The sequence below is a fragment of the Chamaea fasciata genome, unplaced genomic scaffold, assembly GCF_029207755.1.
Source record: "Chamaea fasciata isolate MVZ Bird 193981 ecotype frontalis unplaced genomic scaffold, bChaFas1.0.hap1 SCAF_4, whole genome shotgun sequence".
Lineage (NCBI taxonomy): Eukaryota > Metazoa > Chordata > Aves > Passeriformes > Sylviidae > Chamaea > Chamaea fasciata.
The window spans coordinates 18,905,253-18,924,490 of NW_027094089.1; the positions used below are offsets into that span (position 1 = coordinate 18,905,253).

Sequence of the window (19,238 nt, forward strand, 5' to 3'; positions counted from 1 at the left end):
GTCACGCTGCATTGTCATTTTCAATGATGACTGGAAAAGCTTTTCCGGCCCTCTGGCCCCCATCTCCTATTGGTAGTAGATCCAGACTGCCTTCCTCCTCATCTTGATCCTGCAAATTGTTTTCATAATTATATCTTCTGCAAAAGTATTGATATTAATAAAGGTGAGTGGTATGAGGCCCTGCAGAGCCCTATGGACATCAGGGCTACAGCCCCAGGGAGGAGGAGGTGGAAAAGGAGCTGTAGGGAAGTGGACCTGGAGGGAGAGGAGGATGCCAGGGAGGAGTGAGGTGGTGTGTAAGTAGCTGCCACCTCCTTCATGATGGCTGGAACAGCATGGAGACATTTTTGGCCCACTAGGATAGAACCACACCTTCCTCACTTGTGTTTCAGCCCAAGGGCTGTTTTTTGCATCCCCCAGGAAAGCCAGGACAGCACCACCATACCGTAACACTGGTATCCTGCCTCAGCACCTTTCTCCTCATATGATCCTGGGGAAAAATATGAGAAGATGCACAGCATTCCAAGGAGGAAGGCAGCCTTGGATGGGGCCTTGCAGGTGTGGATACCTTCCTCAGATATGCTGCCCTTCCCTTGTGTGACCTTGGGAAGGTCATCTGATCCTTCCAACTCCAGCTCTAGCGCAGTGAAGATGCAGAGCATCTCAGAGAGGCTGCATGATGCCCATGTCTGTATGAAATTCGGAGTCTTTGAACACAGGTGTACAGTTGCCTAAGTAGAAGGTCAGTTCAATTCATACTACTTAGGGAGGTAGAATTAAATTACCTAGACTGACATTTGGCTAAGACATGGAGTTTAATATCCCTCTGCTCATGGAAAATGCCAGGGGATATTTAATGGATCCATTTTAGTGCTTGTTGGAGAGTTGGGATGGGCAACAGGCCGCTCCATGCCACGGGGTTTCAGCTGCCTTTCTGAACCACAAGATTCATTTTGAGACATGTCTGACAACAGCCAGGGCTGATGGATAGCTAAAGACTTGCAGTTAAGGGTAAGTGTGCAGCATGCAGTTAAGGAGAAGCTGCTTCCTGATGCTCTTCTTGCACTTCAAGCCCTCGCTTAGACACAGCAGCCAAAAACCAAGCAGGAAGAGCTGTGAGTAGCCTCCTGGCCAAGTCCCCTTCCCAGGAATGTCTGATGATGCTCCCTCAGCTCTGCAGGATAATATTACATCTGGTTTTATAGCTGCTTAACCAGTACTCAGCCTAATGCCCATCATCCATTATTATTATTACTATTACTGCTTTTATTACGTTACTGCCTGCAGGCCCTCAGTGAGGACAGGGCTCTATTATGCTGGCTGATGTACAGCCAGACAGCCCCTGCCTCACCATGTGCAGGCTGAATGGAGGCAGACAAAGGCTGGGAAAGGAGGAGCACTCATCCCTGTCTGCAGGGTATAAAGGACTCCTTCAAGGTCACACAGAAATCAGGAAGCTGGACACAGCCTGTCTCCCCTCACTTCTCAGCTGGCTCCTGTGGGACCAGCCCAGGTGTTTCCCGTGATAAGAACAGCAGGATGAGGTCTGTCCTAAGAGACATAGGTTTGGACCTCTCTGGTCTCCTCTCCTGGCTGTTGTGTCCCCGCTGCCTTGGAAGGATGTGGCAGGAACAGTTTTGGCTTTGTGGTTTTGGAGGGGTTGGCCCTGCTGTGCTCTCTAGCCTGGGCAGGAATCCTGTAGATGGAGGGACACATGAGGAGGTACCACGGACCTTTGGTTTTCCTGTTAACCTGCAGAGCTGTTTGAAGGTTCATAGCAGCTGGGAACATGCACTTGAAGCCAGGCCAGCCTTCCTCTGTTCACCACTAACAGTGTCTAGCTTGCAGGAGAAGGGCTAGGGGTCACATCCCTGCAAAATGGGCAGGTGATTCCCACCTCAACATCAGGGCACTTTTTTTTCTGACTTCCTTTAACAGTCACAGTAGTATTTCTCATTGCTGCCCAAGAACATTTGCCATGCCCAACTGAATTTAATCATGCCTTCAGGCTGGCATACTAAAAACCAAGGCCAGGCCCCCTGCATTACCCCAGGGAGTGTCCACTGCATCCATCCTTAGCCCAGCACTTTTCCTTCCCACTTCCTCGCTGCAGAGCTGCAGTTCACAGTCATCTGCATTCATTCAGCCAAACAGACTTTTGTTTTGCAAACCCATCCTGCTGAGCCAACATTAGATTTATACTTTTCCATATGCATTTGGACTCCAAGTCCCTGTCGATGGAAGCTGATGTCCAGCCCCAGCCTTGGGATTCAAAGGGAGCGGAGGAATTGCAGAGCCATCTGGAGTAGCTCAGCACAGCCCCAGCAAAGCCTTCCTGCTGCCGAGGATAAAGCTGTAAATGGAAAATTGTGCCCCATCCTGCCACAAAGAGGGGTCTGTGGCAGTTGGGAGGTGGCATTAGGTACCCGAGGTCAGGCTCACCATCTGACCAGCCACTGCCAGAGCCTCTGGAAGCATCCTCTGAGTGTGAAGTGACATTGGAAGGATGAAGTTGCTCAGCCCTCCTCACACCCACTGTGACAGAGGGAAGCTGGTGAAAGCCAGGGTGGTGGGGAAGATGATGGTGATAAAAGACTGCAGCAGGGTGTGTGACAGGGTGCTCAGCAAGAGGAGGCTGGGGAGAGAGAGGTAGTGGTGGGCTATGTCGTGGGGGAAGCAGGTCCCACCAAGGTAGTTGGGCTGTGGCTTCACTTCAGCAACCTCTCTGCTTCACCTGCTGACAAGAAAGTGTGTTCTCAAAGCATCACAGGCTGGTTTCTCCTGAGAGGAGCAAGCAGTGGCAGTGCAGGGACAGTTGCTGCAATGCCACCATCATTCTGGAGCAGGAGTGGCAGCAAGCAGCTCACATGTGACTCCACTTGCAGCAGACTGGCCATGCATCAGCACCTGATCCCATTTGAGTGAGGGAAAGATGCCCTTCACACATAGGGCAGGGCTGCAGGCGACCTCGGGTGGTGAGGGAGCAGCTCATTCACCACCACTTCCTTCCTCTCTCAGGGTAAGCAAAGCCCCTGTAAGGGCATCACTTCCCACCCACAGTAGGTGAACCCTGGAGTCAGCATGGAGACGACCTCTGAGTGCAGGGCAGGACCTCTGCCAGGCAGAAGGGGGCTCCTCAGAGCTCTACCATCCCTCCTCCATCCTTGGGAGGGGAGTTTCATGCTGACATCTTGACAGGCTTCTGCTCACGGTGGTCAGAGCCCGGGGACCATTGTTCAGTCCAGAAATTTTGAGGTCAGAAGGGATCCATTTGCCTGCATGTGGACTTGGAAGGGGGTTAAGCGTCTTCCCAGGACATGAAGACTCATGTGCATTGCTTTTCTTGGAGTGCACAGAGAGCCCTCATCCACCTCTGGCACAGTTGTGTGCCTAGCTCCATGTGTCCAGCTCCTTCCTGACCATGCTTAAAGGATAAGCATGGGCATACACAAAATTTTTTAGCTTTGCTATTGCAATTGGGAGTTTGAGCTGTCAGGATTTGATCAAACCCTTGGCAAAGTGCAATGACTGCTCTGCAACAGGCAGTGACATTCACCACAGCCTGTCTGTGATGAGCTTCCGGCACTCTGGAAGTAGCTGCAACATCAAAGCATGTTGCATAGCTCACAGCCAATTAATATTCACCTGAAATACATGTCAGGTAGCAAGAAAATATCCCCATATCCCAAAAGCAGAGCAGGGCAGTGAGAGAGAGAGCGCTGAGGTGAAAGGTGACCAGGGCAATCCTTCCCCTTTAGTAGAAATGATGTGCCAATGCTTTGAATCCTCAAAACCCCAGCCCTAAACCCAAGAGCCAAACCTTGCCCCATATTGTAAGGTAAATAGGCTTGAATGTGTGTCAGACTCACAGAAATCAGCAGTTGCAAGGGAAGTGCAAGATTTTGGCTTGGTGGGCTCCTCATCCTGATCCAATTAGCCCTGTGTAGGAGGGATGCTCTCTGGCCTGGCCCAGTTGTTTCCACATGTCTCCAGTGCTGTCACCTCCTTAATGGTGGTATTTTGAGCCAGAACAGCCATACAGCTAACCTGGATAACAGAAGGTGATTTGCATCTAATTAGTTTGAGGAAAGGATGCATGTTGGCTGCCCCTCTTGGAAAGCACATGGTGCAAAGGCCAGCCAGCTTTGCCAAGGGGTATAAAGGAAGTATGTCACGTGCAAAGCTTTGCCTTTTCTTCTCTTCCAGTAAAGCCAGACCCTCCGGAGAGTGTGGTGGCCAAACCCGTGCCCAATAACCCTCGAAGACTGGAAGTGTCATGGCAAAACCCTTCATCGTGGCCTGACCCTGAGTCTTTCCCACTGAAGTTCTTCCTGCGGTATCGGCCTCTCATCCTGGACCAGTGGCAACATGTGAGTGATGCTGAACCTCCTGGGATGTGAGGGAGAGGGGCAACCTCGTGACTGGGAACAAGCTGCATTATAAAAAAATGTTCAGGGACAAAAAGGATGTATATTTACTGCCCAGGCAACCTGGACCCATTTCCTCTCCTTCTTTTTCTTGTAGCTTTTCTCTTCCTTTCCATCTTTCTTGTAGCTCACACTCAGCCTACAAACGGCTCTGCAGCCTTTCCCTGCTCTGCGTTTTCATCCATGGCCCCTATCTACTTTCCATACATATGTTCTATATAAAACTTGCCAACGAGATGTAAAAGGCATTTAAAGTATAAATGTCACCACATTTAAATGTGCCTCTGCCACATTTAGATTTTGAACTGGAGATAAAATACTGCTCACCATAACTCAGAGCACAGTCACCGAGCAATTGCTGCGATGTTATCGTATTTCTTACTTTTATTTCTTGTTTCTTTAAAAAAAAAAATAGTCAGTGAAATCCTTGGCAGCCTGGAGAACAGATTTCATTTGTTACTGCAGGAAGATAACAAACAGGGGTTTTTTTTTCTTTTCTTTTTTTTTTTTTCTAACTTCTGTGTGCTGCTTGTATGCTTGAGTTGTGTAGGAAAGCATTCTGTGCCTGGAGAGGAGGTGCTGCTACTCTGGCCTAGCTCATCCAGCATCCCTCCTGTGCCCAGGCTGGGCCAGTTGAAAGCCAGTTAGATGCTTTGCTTGATAAAGGATTTTGCTAAAAAAAAACGAAAGTCAAATAAGAGGCAGCACTGGGTCCATGGGCACCTGCATTAAAGAGCCAAGTGAGATTTTCTTCCAGCCAGCATTTCCAGGGGAGAGAAACATGGGAGAGTGGATGACAGGCTTTGCTCTTGGCTCTGCAAGCTGTCTTGGTGACTTTTTGCATTTGCTTGAATTTTTTGATGAGGCAGCACCACAGGTTGTGTTTCGGTTTGTAGCATTTGCTAATGGCTCTGAAAATCAGAGAGTTTTCCTGCTTGCCTCTTTGCCCTTTGCTCCCTTCCTAATAGTGGGAGAGCATCTGTGGAGCATCCAGAGGGGTTAGAAAGTATAGGTGGAGTTTGGGTATTAGTTTTCTGTAGGTTTATTTTTTTCATCTGTGGAAGAAATCCTCAAACTATAGAGGCTGTGTAAAAAGGGGAAGATTTAGTGGGAGCTGCCAAACACAACATTGGTTTGTTTTGGGCTTTTATTCCCCAAGGTGTGCAATTGTTGTGGGAAAAGCTGAGGTTTTTACTCTGCCACAGCCTGATCCAGCCAAATACCCTGTTTTGCACCCAAAAACTGACGTAGCCACTAAGCTACCTCCTACCTCAACACCCTCGCAGTGGCTGGTCCCTCCATCACTGGGTGTGGGGCACCATAATTGCAGAATCAAGCTATGCCAGTCCCCTCTGGCAGAGCCCTGAGGGGATGGTGTGGCCTCCCCATCACTGCCCTCAGGCAGGCAATGATGGTGGGAAGTACATGGAGGTGTTGGTGGCACTGGTGATAGGGCCACCCTAGTTGGAAAAGGCAGTTCTTGGACAGTAAAAACTTAATTTATTCTAAATAAAAATACCCTGAGGTGCAGAGAGAGCTCAAGGTACCAGCTCTCCTGGTGGGTATGAGGATGGCTGGGAATGGTTTGTCTCCCAGCACTTTGGGAAGGTGCAGCAGTCCTGGGTACTGCTTTTAATCTATATCCCCTTGCAAGAGACATGTTCTTCATCACTGACTGTTGAAGAAGAGTGTTTGGGGAATAATTTGCTCAGTGAGCAAGTGCAAGCATTCAGTAAGTGAGGTGCCAGCCTTGTTTTCTGACTCCCTGCCCTACTGGCTGTGTAATGAAAAATCTGATTTGTGGATGATTTGAGGAAAACTGCCACTATTCATCGGATGAATTATTTGTGAAGCCTAATTCAATCATTGCCCAAACACCAGAGAAAGGCAGCACTGCAGCAGCTGGAGCTGCTCTGACCTTAGACCCCATTGGCACATTCTACCTGTTTATCCCAGATGAGCACACTGCAAATGCAGGTGTTCGTACCTAAAATTAACCCCACCAATGTGAGCATGCTTGGACCGTGCCCAAGCCTCCCTGCACTCTTTTTTTGATTTATTACTTGTCATTTTAGAGGGTGTCCCTGTTCCCCCAAATCAAGACAGAAAAGGGAAGGACACAGTTCGGTAGGTCCAAGTCTAGCTCATTTACCCCGCTTGTCCTGCAGTGATGGTGTTGGGTCTCAGCTCAAAGGGACAAGTGCCTTGAGAAAGGATGAGGTGATCAAATGTGCCACGCCTGCATGGGGGTGTATTAATTCTTGTGGAGATGCAGGTTTCTTGTCACAGGCTGCCCCCCATCTTGGCTCTTGCTATCCCCGCTGGCTGTTGGCACAGAGAAGTCCTTGCTTTAATGCCCACACAACCTGCACACTGACAATGGGGCAGCTTCAAGCTCAGTAGGGAGAGAAGTCCCTGCCAGCAGTCAGGAGGAGTCGGGTAACCTCATGTTCTGCCATGTGTCTGCCTGCCCAAGGTCCACAGGCTGACCCCTATCCCTGCTTCCTCAAGGCAACCCACCTCTGCACCAGTCAAGGCTTTTCAGCATGTACTTGGCAGTCCTGTGGGAAGCCCAGCTTCCCTGCAGGGGAAAACCCACAAAGAAGCATCAGAGGTTGCCCAGAGACAGAATATCCATGCAGGCTCTGCTCATTCGTGGTGTTTCATGGCAGATGAAGCAGCTCCTCTTTCACTTCTCCACCTCCCATTATCTTTGCAGTGTCTGATTTATGCACAGCACCTCAGCAGGCAGAACCGAATGAGCACTAATAGGATCAGATGGATGTCGAGCTGTCGAATACCATAGGGCCTGATTCAATCAGCATCTGCTTTCTTCCAGGCTCTTCCTTTCAGGATTTTAATAATGCCAGGGCTTGGCATCAGATGATGAAGCCATCCGTGGCGGGAGCAGTGGATCTTATCAACACTGCCACTGTGTGAGCTGGCCATAAATGCAGCTTCCCCTCCAGCAGAGAAAGTCTGGTGATGCCTGGCCCAAGTATCCCACGCCATGATGCAATCTGTGGGGAGAGCACCTCATCCCCTTCCCAGCGCTTTGCAAATTGGGTTTGAGCCCCAAGCGCGCCATTTGCAATCCCTTTCCCCTGCTCAGCAGCACCTTTCCACCCAGACCACTTTGCAGCTCTCATGTTGCAGTTTGCTCTGGGAATTACGGTGATGTGCTCTGGGAATTATTATCGTGGAGAGATGATGAGGATGTGTTTCCACGTGGGCATTGAAGTATGTGCCAGATTGTGCCACCTCACAGCAGCTCCTTTGAACCTGGGTACAAGGATTTCACAGCTGTTGGGGATGCAGCCGTGTCACATCATGTCACATCATGTGGCCAAAGGCTCCCCTCCACCCCACCAGCACTGAGCTCACTCTGAAACTCAAGCAACTTCGAATTCACACTCCACCCTTTCTGGAAGAGGGACTGGTGGTTTCTCTGCTGCCAGAAGAGAGATGGATATTTGTAGCCTAAACAGGTTTTTTATTCTCTCCTTTTGGCAAAATCTCCCCTTCTGTCTCCTAAATATAAAACATTAAATGTTTAGGGTATCCTTTATTTTTCTCCCGCTTTTAAGTTTGTAATTCAAACCAGATTAGCGTGGTTTCCTCTTCTGTTTTATAGCCCCATCCTGGCCCCAAGCGAGCTCTCCTAATGCTCTCAGATGTTCCTCTAATGGCTTACCTAGACTGGAACTGATACCCTTTCCTAATGGATTGCTAATAGCCTGTTTCTGGTTTTACAGGCTCCTTCAGTTAACTCGCAACAGCAGCGATTGTCGCACTCACACATGTGATCTCCCTGCGAGCATATCTGCACGCTCACCCCTACATGCAGGCGAGTGGCCAGACACCATCCTGAGCACCTCTGGAGAGCCGTGGGCAGGTCTTGCACCCAATTTGCTCCTCTCCCATAGCATATTCGGGAGCAGGATCCCTCCCTTTTTGCAGTTTTTGGAGGGAGATCACGTGCGCTGAGCACTTGCCAGCTCGATGCACATCCCAGGAATGTGGCAAAGCTCAAGAAGGTATTTCTTATGCAGCGTCAGAGCTGGTGGCCAGACCGAGGGAGGATTTCCTACTGTGGGTTGCCAGCAATTTGCAGATGCCGTCGTGAAGTCTAATTGAACCCACTGGCCTCGCTGACAACATGAAATGTTAACGAACCGTAAGGCGGGCTGCGCCTCAAATCTTGAGATTTGCAGTAAAAGGTCATGAGATATTTAAAGCTAATAATGTGGTTGGGCTCTCTCCTTCCTCTTCTGCGTTGGAAGCATTAGGGCCATGTTCGTGAGCATTTGCAAAGGCTGGAAGTGTCCTTCTCTGGAAGTGCAAGGAGAACAGGATTTTAGGAGCTGGGGCAAAAAAAAAAAAGAATCCCCACGCAGACATCTGTGCCTGCTCTGATCCAGGCAAATTATGGGGTTTTGGGGACAGGAATGGAAAGTTTGTGGGTATTGCCAAATACTTAGTGTTGGGTTTGTTGGTGCAAGGATGGCGTTGTCCTCTGGACTGACCTCCCTCATCCATATTGGAAGTGCCTGCCAGGGTGTGCTTAGACTTGTCTCGCTGGCAAAGCAATATTTTTTGGTCAGAGAGGTGAATCTCACATGCCGTCTCTGGAAGTTCCTGCCTCGGAGCAGCCTGAGATAGCCTGAAAGTGTGAGCTAATGTGTATATTCTGTCTGTGATGGGCAAGGAGAAAGGTGGAACAAGCTGGGTAGGAAGGCAATTAGTGCCACTGCCCACCACAGCAGCGTCCCCGTCTGCACGGTGGCAATGTCACTTTGCAGCGGGAGTGCCTCTTTGTGCCCATTTGCATCCCCCTGTGCCTCTGCTGCTTTGCCTGCACTCCCCCTCTTTGCAAGCCAGGGAGGTCACCCTGAGAAAGCTGGGTTACAACTTCACGCCTGGTAGCTTTTATTGCAGCATTTCTCTCCCTTCCCCTCCTGGCTGCAAAGTCAGTGATTAAAAAAGAAGGGGGAAAAATCCAAAGAATTAATAGGTGGGAGCAAAATATTGAGGCTATAATAGTGTCACTCGCACCTCAGTGTGGGGCAGGCAGGGCTGGAGCAGAGAGTTTCTCAGAGGAGGGTGGGGGTGGGAAATGCCCAGGACTCATCTTTTCTGGGACAGAGCAGGTTCAGGACCTTCGGCTGGCATTGCCTGGGTGCACTTAGCCCCTTTGGAAACTGCTGGTGACCTAAAAGTACTGAGCACCTGGCAGCTGTAAAGGTGCCACAGAGCAGTAGAGTCCACAGAGCATGCAACTCATGAGTGCATGACCTCACCTGCATGCTCACACAGCTACAAGCAGGTAGGAAGGTGCTAGCAAGCCTAACTTTGCCTGCCCACAAGCAGACCACACCAGGCAGGTGTCTGTGTTCTGCCATGCTCATGCACAAGCTGCTTTCACCCCCAGCCCACTGCATCAGCATGGTGAAGGCATCTGCAGGCAGCATATGCCAGTGCCAGCCAGGTTAGAGTTGTTGCTGAGTGCCCTCACCATCCCTGATCCCATCTTCCCCATAGCCACAAGCAAAAGCAACCTCTGACAGTGACTTGGCAGGAGGAGACCTGCACATCTGGAGTCACTCCAAAGCTCATTGAAGCCCAGTGACAGGATGTGGCTCTTGTTGTGGGGAAAACGGGCTGTGAAATAGACTCCACTGGGGTGTCCCATCCCTATCCCAGTTTCAATTTCCCCCATCATCCGGTATAACTCAAGCAGCATCCAGAGGAGGAGGCTGCAAGGATGCCAGATGTTTGGCAGAACCAGGTTGTGCTCTTAGAAGGGTTTTCTTTCCATGTGCACTGTGGGTAGCAAAGGCTGTGTGAGCACATCAGCTTCACCTTACAATAGCCAGGAAGGGTACTCCTTTTATTCTGGGGAAGGCAGACTCATCTAGGCTTGGTACAGCACCTGGGACAGGTGCGTGGTCACTGTCTTGTCACACACATAGTCCATCCCTGTCTTGGGACAGAGGGGTGACAGTCTTTATCCCCATACTGCCAGTGGAGCACCCCTATCCCACTCTAGGAGCTGCACTGGAAAGCAGGAGGTGTTAAGCAATGGAAAACAGAGCCACTTCCACCACAGGGGAGCCAGCAAACACATTTTCAAGTGGGGTGCACAAAAGGAGGCATCTGATCCCTCCTTTTCCTCCTGCACTTCTTTCAACACACAACAGCCCCCAACCCAGCTGTCAGGGCATAGAAGGGTGGGGTCTTCTTACTTGCTGCCCTGCCCCATCTCCTTCCAAAGGTCATCTGGGCTTCCAACCTGCCCGTGCATCACCCTGTCCACAAGTAATTGCTGCCTGGTCACCCTGGACCAGGAGCAGAGCCTGGATGGGAACAAAGCACAGTGACCTTTTTTTACTGCCAAGGCACCCTGGCAGGGTGGGCTGGGGGCCATGGGAGCAGGATGAGGAGAGCTCATCCTGAGCTCCAGAGGGGATAATGGCTTCCTTAACTCCTGCTGTGCTGGGTACTGAGAGGCAGGGACACCAGTCCACAGGCAGGGACTGCAAGGAGGGCACACATGGGTGTTGGGGTGTGTATGGCTGCTGTGGATGTCCCCAGGTCTCCAGCACATGTGCAGGGGCGACCAGCAGGGACAGGGGGAAAGCCAAGTGGCAGGCAATCCTCCCCTCAGCCTGCCCTAAGTGTCTGTCTCTGTCCCATCAATGTGGCACTGGCCCATGTGCTCATCCTGGCACTTGGGACCGTGGGTAGGCACTCAGCAGCTCCATCCATAATCTTTCCAAAAAGGAATATGGGGGTATGTGACCATGGCAGAGAATGGGATCCCAGCCCACACTGTCCTCAGCAAGCCGTCATATGAATTACTGGGTTCAAGGGATTTTTTCATTTCTCTCTCCTCTCTCTTCTCTTTTTTTCTTTCTTTCTCTCTCTCTCCTTTTTTTTTTTCTTTCTTTTGGTTTTTTTTTTGGGGGGGGGGTTGGTTTGGTTTAGTTTGAGTTTGTTTGGTTTTTTGGGGTTTTTTTTTGGTTTGTTTGTGGGGGTTTTTTGGTGTTTTTTGTTTGTTTGTTTGTTTTTGCAATACTAATAGCTCTGCATTGCATTGGCTACTGATCCCTCATTAATCTGGGCAGACTTCACAGTCAGTTAGAGTGACTTTTGGCAGGGGCACAAAGGCGGGCAGCTGACACACAAATCCCCATCCTGGCCAAAAAATTACCACGAGCAGCCTTCCTCCAACTTTTGTCTCTGTGTGGTGAGGACATGGATTAAGGAATTTCTTCCTCTGCCTTTGATGCTGTGTGTCCACCCGTCCCCCCACAGCCTCCTCAATGTGTCTTTCCCCAGTTCTGTCTCTCCCTGTCTGTGCCCAATTGGACCAAATCCCTGTGTGCTTTCCCATTTGTTGTGGCACTTCTGTGTTGGGTCATGGGCACCCATCCAGTGGCTTCCTCCCCACCATGACAAATGCTGGATGTGTCCCTGGCTGCCAAGCTCAGAAGTTCTGCATCCAAAGGTTGTATGTTTGGGGAGAGATGGATGATATAATCTATGTTTTCTCTTTTTAACTGCTGTGTAAAGCTGTGCTTAGGGCAACGTCCTCCCAGGTCCTACAAGGAAGGTCCTCCAGTCTGGGTCCTGGGGGGACACTCCCCCTGCCCAGGCAAGGCACAGATTTAACCCCATCGTGCCTGTGACATCCCACCTACAAACACTCAGCTGCTGGTTGGTTGTGGGTGGAAAGAGGCAGGAATTGCTCCCAAAGGAAAGCTGAGAGGGATCTTGGGATGGAGAAAATGCTCCTGTTGGGAAAGCAGCCTGGCCAGGTCATCAGGACCTTAGTACAGCTGGTCTGCCTGCAGCCTGCTTGATGCAGGGCCCAGGGAGGAGCCAGGGGGTTCAGAGCATGCTGGAAGTCTTGGACAAAGTCATACACCAGCTGGATAAGCCCAGCATCTTTCAGAGCCCTGTCGTCATTCTCCAAGTCCAAGCCATACCCCAGCCAGCACAGAGCAAGTCAAGTCAGCAGGGAGTTGGCAGCTCACCCCATGAGGTTTCATTTCACTTAATTATCATTAGGAATTAATTTAACTTGATTCCCTTGGCATTGCCATCCTCATAGGTGGATGCTGCCAAAGAGCTCCCAAGGTCTGGGTGGCAGAGAGAGCCTCACTGTGCCACTACACTCCAGGGAGGTGCCCTGCCTAGCAGACCAGATGATTCACAACCTAGTGGGTCTCCTGCCTACCCACCCCAAGGTGCCTGGGCTCCCAGTGGCTGAGGGGGAGACCAGTGAGGCCTGCATCCAGATGTGCGCCAAATGTGGGGTTCAGGTTGGCTATCAGGACCAGCTGGAAGTGCAGAGCCCAAGGGCTCTGATGTTCTGGGCAGAAGGCTGGATGCAGCCCTGGAACTGGGAATAGGGAAGGAAGGGCTTTCATGTGGAGCAAGAAAGCAAAAATGCCCCTCCTCCTGTTAGTAATCCGCCCGAGTGACAGTAAAAACCTGGAGGGGGCTGCAGCTTTCATGCCAAGGGGATTACAACTGTCCTGCATGGAAGGAAAAGGGCTGGTTCTTTCTCAAGGTGGTTTCCTGCCTTTGAGGTACTCTTGCAAGCCATGGGGTGATAGCACTGGTCACCTGGTGTGCACACCATCCCTTGTGTGCGTACAGCCACACTGCCAGGGCAACCTCATCCCACAGGTGCATTGCCCAGGTGCCTCCTGGGTACCCCAATGGTGCAGCCTTTCCTTCCTTCCTTCCTTCCTTCCTTCCTTCCTTCCTTCCTTCCTTCCTTCCTTCCTTCCTTCCTTCCTTCCTTCCTTCCTTCCTTCCTTCCTTCCTTCCTTCCTTCCTTCCTTCCTTCCTTCCTTCCTTCCTTCCTTCCTTCCTTCCTTCCTTCCTTCCTTCCTTCCTTCCTTCCTTCCTTCCTTCCTTCCTTCCTTCCTTCCTTCCTTCCTTCCTTCCTTCCTTCCTTCCTTCCTTCCCAGGCAGAAGTTCAGATCTTCCTCCTGTCATTGAGCTGTTGGTGCTCCCCCAGACAGTGTAATTCTGTGCCTGACCTTCTCCTGGGGAGATGTGGAAGACTCCACATGTGTAGCACCATGAAGCTGCCCCCACCCATGATTTGATGCTTGCTCTGCTTGAGCCCCTGGCTGGGCACTGGTGCTCGCAGATGGGCTCTGTCAGTCCCACACCACCCCTCATCCTGCAGCATCTTAATTAGAAATGTGTCTGGGCGGGGTGCAGGGCAGACATGGGTGCCCTGTTCTTCCCCCATGTCATGCACAGCACTGCAGGGGGATTCTCAAATGGGTAGCATGTTGATCCTCAGTCCCAGAGATGGCTGGAGGGCAGTATCCCACTTAGCCTCTGCCAGATACTCCTGCCCTGGTCACTTGGACGCTGAGCCCTCCCCTTCTGTCAGCCACATGTGTTTGCAAGCCGGGGTCTGTGCCATCACGCTGCATTTCTGCTTAGCACCTGCATCCTTCTGTCCTGGAGCCAAACTCCAAATGGATCAGAGATACCCTGGAGGGTTAAATGGGGTTACACCATTGCACTTTGCAGCACAAAGGACGGCAGGGTCTTCTATAGCTCAGACAGCAGTGACAATGGGATAGCGAGAATGGTTTCTAGGAAAGATGTCTGGACACAACTTCATTCTTGTCCAAGGGCCCAGCTGGAGGGATGCAAGCCAAAACAACGGGATGCCAGCAGGCACAGGAGTAGGCTGGCCAGAGGTGTTGCTCGTGGGGAAACCTCCCACCACTGGCAGTGGTGCCCTGAAAGCGCGTACATGTCCGAGGACGCCCGCACACACATCTGCTAGTTTCTGGCGACCTCTAGAGGAAGCTGCTCCACTCTGATGCCGTGAGTTTGGGAGTGGAACCAGGTCTCTAGACTTTTAGCGTAGCTGCAGCTGGAGCATCTCCCTCCCCTTCCATCCCTGCCCTGGGCTTGTGCCTCTGCCCGCAACACTCCAGTATTCCCAAAAGTGCTGAAAAAGTCTTGTTATCATCTTTCAGCTGAGCTAAATATACTGATTGCCTAACACCTCCCAGGGGCTCCTCTGACCACCCTCCTCTCCCCACTGCTGCCCTCAGGTCGAGCTGTCAGATGGGACGTCGCACACCATCACGGATGCTTACGCTGGCAAGGAATACATCATCCAGGTGGCAGCCAAAGACAACGACATTGGGACATGGAGTGACTGGAGTGTGGCTGTTCATGCCACCCCCTGGACAGAGGAGCCCAAGCATCTCACCACGGAGGCCCAGATCACAGGTAAGAGCCTCCTCCCAGTACAAACAGTCTTCATTCAGGAGGAGATGAGGACTCCAGGCTGAGGGATCTTCTCTTTGGCTCCATGCAAATTCTGTCCACAGCCAAGGATAGCCCCCAAACACCCATGGAGCTGTAGCCTTTCACCCTGCACTTTCCCCCCATCTGTGGCCCTGTCAGCAGGTGCAACCATGGCCTGAAGAATACTGGCTCAGCTCACCAGGGTCCAGCATCCTCCTCACCAGGATACTTGGGGCAGGACAATCATGCTGGCCATTGTGTTGTTGTGGTTGTTGTTCCCTGCAGTGCTGTCTTCTTCCAGCCCTTCCTCCCCTCTACAGTCCTACCCCCTCCACACCTCTGACCCCTCACAATGACTCAAAGGGATGCCAATTCAAAATAAAAGCTACCAAGTTAACAAGTCTCTGTTTCTAGGAAAGAGCTGGGACTGTGTCCAAATGCGTGTTATCAGCCCCCAGTTTCCCAGGAAGGATGGAGCAGACCCTGCCCTGGTTTCCTTGACTCCTGTGCAGAGAAACGCCCCTTTTCAAAACAGCACCTGGTAGAGCACCTGGATATTGAAGCAGCAGCAGGGATTTGCAGCCCCTCCACCATTCCCACGTGGATAAACCCCCACAAGGAGTGCTGAAACACCTTGCAGCAGGGCTGCTGTCAGTATTTTGGTTTTGCTTCGATTCCAGCCTGTGTTGTGCTAAGTGGAAATGGCCCTTCCAATGTCACCCGCCCTCTCCATGTGCAGGCACATGTGAGTCCCTCACACATGTTCCTCGCACACACATCCCTGTACAGCCAGCCTGGTGCAGCCAGGCAGGGCTGATGTGGGACACCCCAGCTCCAGTGCTGAGCCCCACTGTAACATCTCAAAGGAGTCTGAAGGATGCTGAGACAGACTAGGTGGTCGCCAGCAATCAGTCCATACAGTCTGGCCAGAGACATGCTGGGGCCATCTGGATGTGGCCAAAGCTGCCCCAGCCTGACTGCTCATCCAAGCACTCCCTGCAATCCTGCAGCCCTCTGCAGGCATTGACAATCCACCTGGTTCAGTACAAAGCAGGACAAACCCTGTGAGCCAGCCCAATAGATGCAGCCTGCTGTGTCTGGCATGTTCTGTGGGTGAGGTATGCTCTTAGCTGAGCACTAGTGGCTCATTGTGACTCCTTAGCTAAAACTCCCACAGTGCATAGAGTGGTCAGGATGGGGATGAGAAGGATGCCCAGCTCTGCCTGATGGCAGAAACATCTCCAAGCAGTAGGTCCACTGTCACAGCCAGGAAAGTCTCATGGATCACACCACACCTTGAATCATCCTAGCCCTCCACCTCAGCCCTAGTGTGGTGTGGCACTGAAAAGGGCAATCTGGGGCCAGGTCCTATCCACAGCAGCAGGAAAGTAGGGCTGCTCCTATGGGATGAATCCCAGGGCACCTGGCTCCCCTCACCGTCCACTCTCCTTCCTTGCAGAGACAACAAGTGCCAGCACCTCCTCTTTCATGGCACCACCCACCACCAAGATCTGTGACAAGGGGGCCGTGGTGGGCAGCGGCGCCATGGCAGTGTGTTGGACAGCTGGACTGGTTGTGGCTGCCTATAGTGTCCTCTTTATTTAGTGAGTATCTCCCAAATCAGAGGCATAAGAAGCAGGAGGTGGGTGCTGGAATGGGGACCCTCAGGGCTCTAATGCGGTTGGGAAGGAGATATTCCAGCCAGACTCTGGGTGAAGGGCATTAAGAACAAGTCATTTGGGCTTTTCTTGCAGTTTTGCAAATGCACCAAGTCTGACTGCTTTTCCAGATGGATATTCGACTGGGGATCTCAAAAATGGCTTTTCAAGCAAAGCTGGCAAAGTGATCGGTCTTTGATGTCTTGTTCTCAGCAGCCCTCTCCCATCCTCTCTGCTAACATTTTTAAGAGGCAAAGAAACCACATGGAAATCTAAGGCCTTTGCTTAGCGATGAAAGAAAAATTGTCTGAGATCAAAAAATTCAGATTACATCTCAAAAATGTCCTTAATTTGGCTTAGAATGGAGCTGGCAGCGTGGAGAGCCATAAAATGCCCCTCTCCTCAACAGATCAGGGCTGCTGTCTCATGAGTGTCATGCCCAAATGCCCTTTCACTGTCCCCATATTGCCCAAGGACAGGGATGGATCCTGGGAGCAGCCACGTGTGTCTCTTTTGGGAGATAAAGCATCGGCCCCCATCCTTTGGTGCTCAAAGAGGAGCTCTTTGTGAGCACAGGGTTTCTTTGCTCCCCTCTGACAATCTCATCTCATGCGTGACACTAGTGGGGGTACGCAGCCAGTGGAGGGTGGGCAGGGCCGAGCCTTGGGAGGAGGAGGTGGAAATTATGTGTTTGGGTACCTGGGTGACTTTCCCTATGGAGAAAGGTCAAATTCTGCTCGGTGTGTCCCACCAGTGTCTGGGCACAGCTGAGTTTGGAGCGAGACCGTGACCCTTCTGCTTCCTGCTTGCAGATCTCCATCTGCCCATCCACCGCAGCCCAGCGCAGACGCCTCCCCACCGCCCACCGCCGCCCCCGCCCCGCCACCCCGCTCCTGGGTTGAGTCTCTTAGCTCTTCGATTTTGCACACATTGAGGACGTACCACGCTTCTCGCCGTCACTTCGGAGGAGGACAGAGCTGCTGCCGTCCCCTGGGGAGCCGCAAAACCCTCTCGCAGCCCGGAGTGAGGAGACGCATCTCCGTGCCCCTTTCCTCAGCCAAGTGAAGCGAGCCCTGACCCCGCGCCGCAGCTGAGGGCCCCACTCATACAGCTAACCCCCCCCACGCCAAAGACGTGCCCGCCGCCCGCGCGGCAGCGCACCGAGAAAAGGGGATATGAAAACGGGGGGGTGGTGAGGGGAATGATGCTCCAAGCTGTGTACCCCCTTTCGGCAAAAGGGGTCCCCCAAGGACTGGACTCGCTCCCCTGAGCTCTCGACCGTGTGGCGAAGCTGGAGGGGTGCATGGATCGGGGGGGGGGGGGGGGGGGGGTGGTCTTGGTCCCCTCCGAGGGGGCGGTGGAGGCGGGAACTGGTAACTTTCACAAGTGCGATGGGGAGCAGGGAGCTAGCAGGGTTTTAATGGAAAAAAAAAAAAAGGAAGTGTAACACCGATAAAACCTTCCTGGCCCCTTGCTGAGCACCTGGGAGAGCTGTCCCTCCACCTCCTCCTCCACAGCACCCTGCAGGAGCCTTCGCCACCCCCAACCCCACCCCAACATCACCCCCAAACTTTTAACCATGATGGATACAGGGAATCACCCCCATTAATGTCTTTGTCTCATTCTCCAAGAAAAGCAGAATAGCTCTGCTGTTGCCTTTAGAGCTGGAGCCCTGCAGACCTTTGCCCTGTTGTTGCCCGCTGTCCCCAGCTGTCCCCAGCTGCCCCTGTGCCTGCTCTGCTCTCCTCCCCATCCTGCCCAAAGTCCTGTTTTGTAAAGACACCTCCTCTTGGCCCTGCCTGGACCCAAGCGCAGTATTTAATACCGTACGTCCTAGTATTCCTACTGTTGACATGCTGTATTTGAATTTTTTATAGATGTATATATATTAAAAAAAAAAAAAAGAATCAAAAAAAAGTAATAGAGGGGATAAAACTAAACTCACAGAGACAACGCACACACACACACACACACACACACCAGGAGAAACTGTCTTCATTAAATGTTCATTTCATGATGACTGGCGGATATGGGTGTTATTTCCCTTCCATCTGGAGAGGGTGGTTTTGGCTGCCTGTTTCCCTGCGTGGTGCTGGCTGAATTGGGGAAGACATGTGAACAGCATTGAGGGGGAACATACACTCCCTGGAGCCTGCTCTGGCGTTTAAGACCATAGCACCATCTTCCCAGAAGGGTGGGAGACCCAAAAGCTGGCCTTCAGGACATCCTGAGAAGGTGCAAGGGGGATGCCCAGCCTGGAGACTCCTGGTGAGGGAAAGGAGATGGTTGTCACCACCCCACATGACACCCAGGCTGACGGGGAAGTGCCACATCTCCCCATCCACAGGCCCTGGACAGTCATGTGTGTCCCCAAGCTCTGGCTGCGCCCTGACGTCTCTCAGGCAGGCAGGAGGATGGAGACCTGCCTGTGCCCCACTGCAGTCTGGAGGCTGGAGGTGGCATGTAATCACAACTAATGCATTTCCCATGTCTGATTAATAATTTCATGTTAGGAAAATGTCACTGGCCCAGATGCTCTGAATTAAATTTCTGTCAGGGCAGGGCTCACAGGGACCCAGTGTGGGGACAATGGATGCTGCAAAGTACATTGTTGGAGTCTGTCCCTATGTGCCTTGCTTGTGAGCACCACCTGGAGCAAGGATGCCATCAGGCAATGCCCAGGGGAAAAAGCTCAATTTTTTAGAAAATTACCTCCCTGGTATTTAATTATCTCCCTTATTTATTTATAAGTCTCTGCACCAGGGAGATGTGTATGTGGCTGGCCAACTGAATGGCTGGATGGATGCATACATGTAGGGGTGGATGGATGCATGAGTGGGTGGAAGGAAGGAAG

The 19,238-nt window shown here is 51.7% G+C and overlaps 1 protein-coding gene across 2 annotated transcripts in view; it reads left to right on the forward strand.

The window, feature by feature from the left end:
- Nucleotides 1–17,678, forward strand: part of CNTFR (ciliary neurotrophic factor receptor) — a 201,298-nt gene extending 183,620 nt beyond the window's left edge. For both annotated transcript variants that reach the window (XM_066182304.1, XM_066182305.1), the window contains exons 7-10: nucleotides 4,207–4,370; nucleotides 14,528–14,708; nucleotides 16,186–16,330; nucleotides 17,197–17,678. In XM_066182304.1, coding sequence (XP_066038401.1) covers nucleotides 4,207–4,370; nucleotides 14,528–14,708; nucleotides 16,186–16,330; nucleotide 17,197 — 491 coding nt within the window. In that variant the 3' untranslated portion in view covers nucleotides 17,198–17,678. The remainder of the gene's footprint in view (nucleotides 1–4,206; nucleotides 4,371–14,527; nucleotides 14,709–16,185; nucleotides 16,331–17,196) is intronic.
- Nucleotides 17,679–19,238: the final 1,560 nt, after the last annotated feature.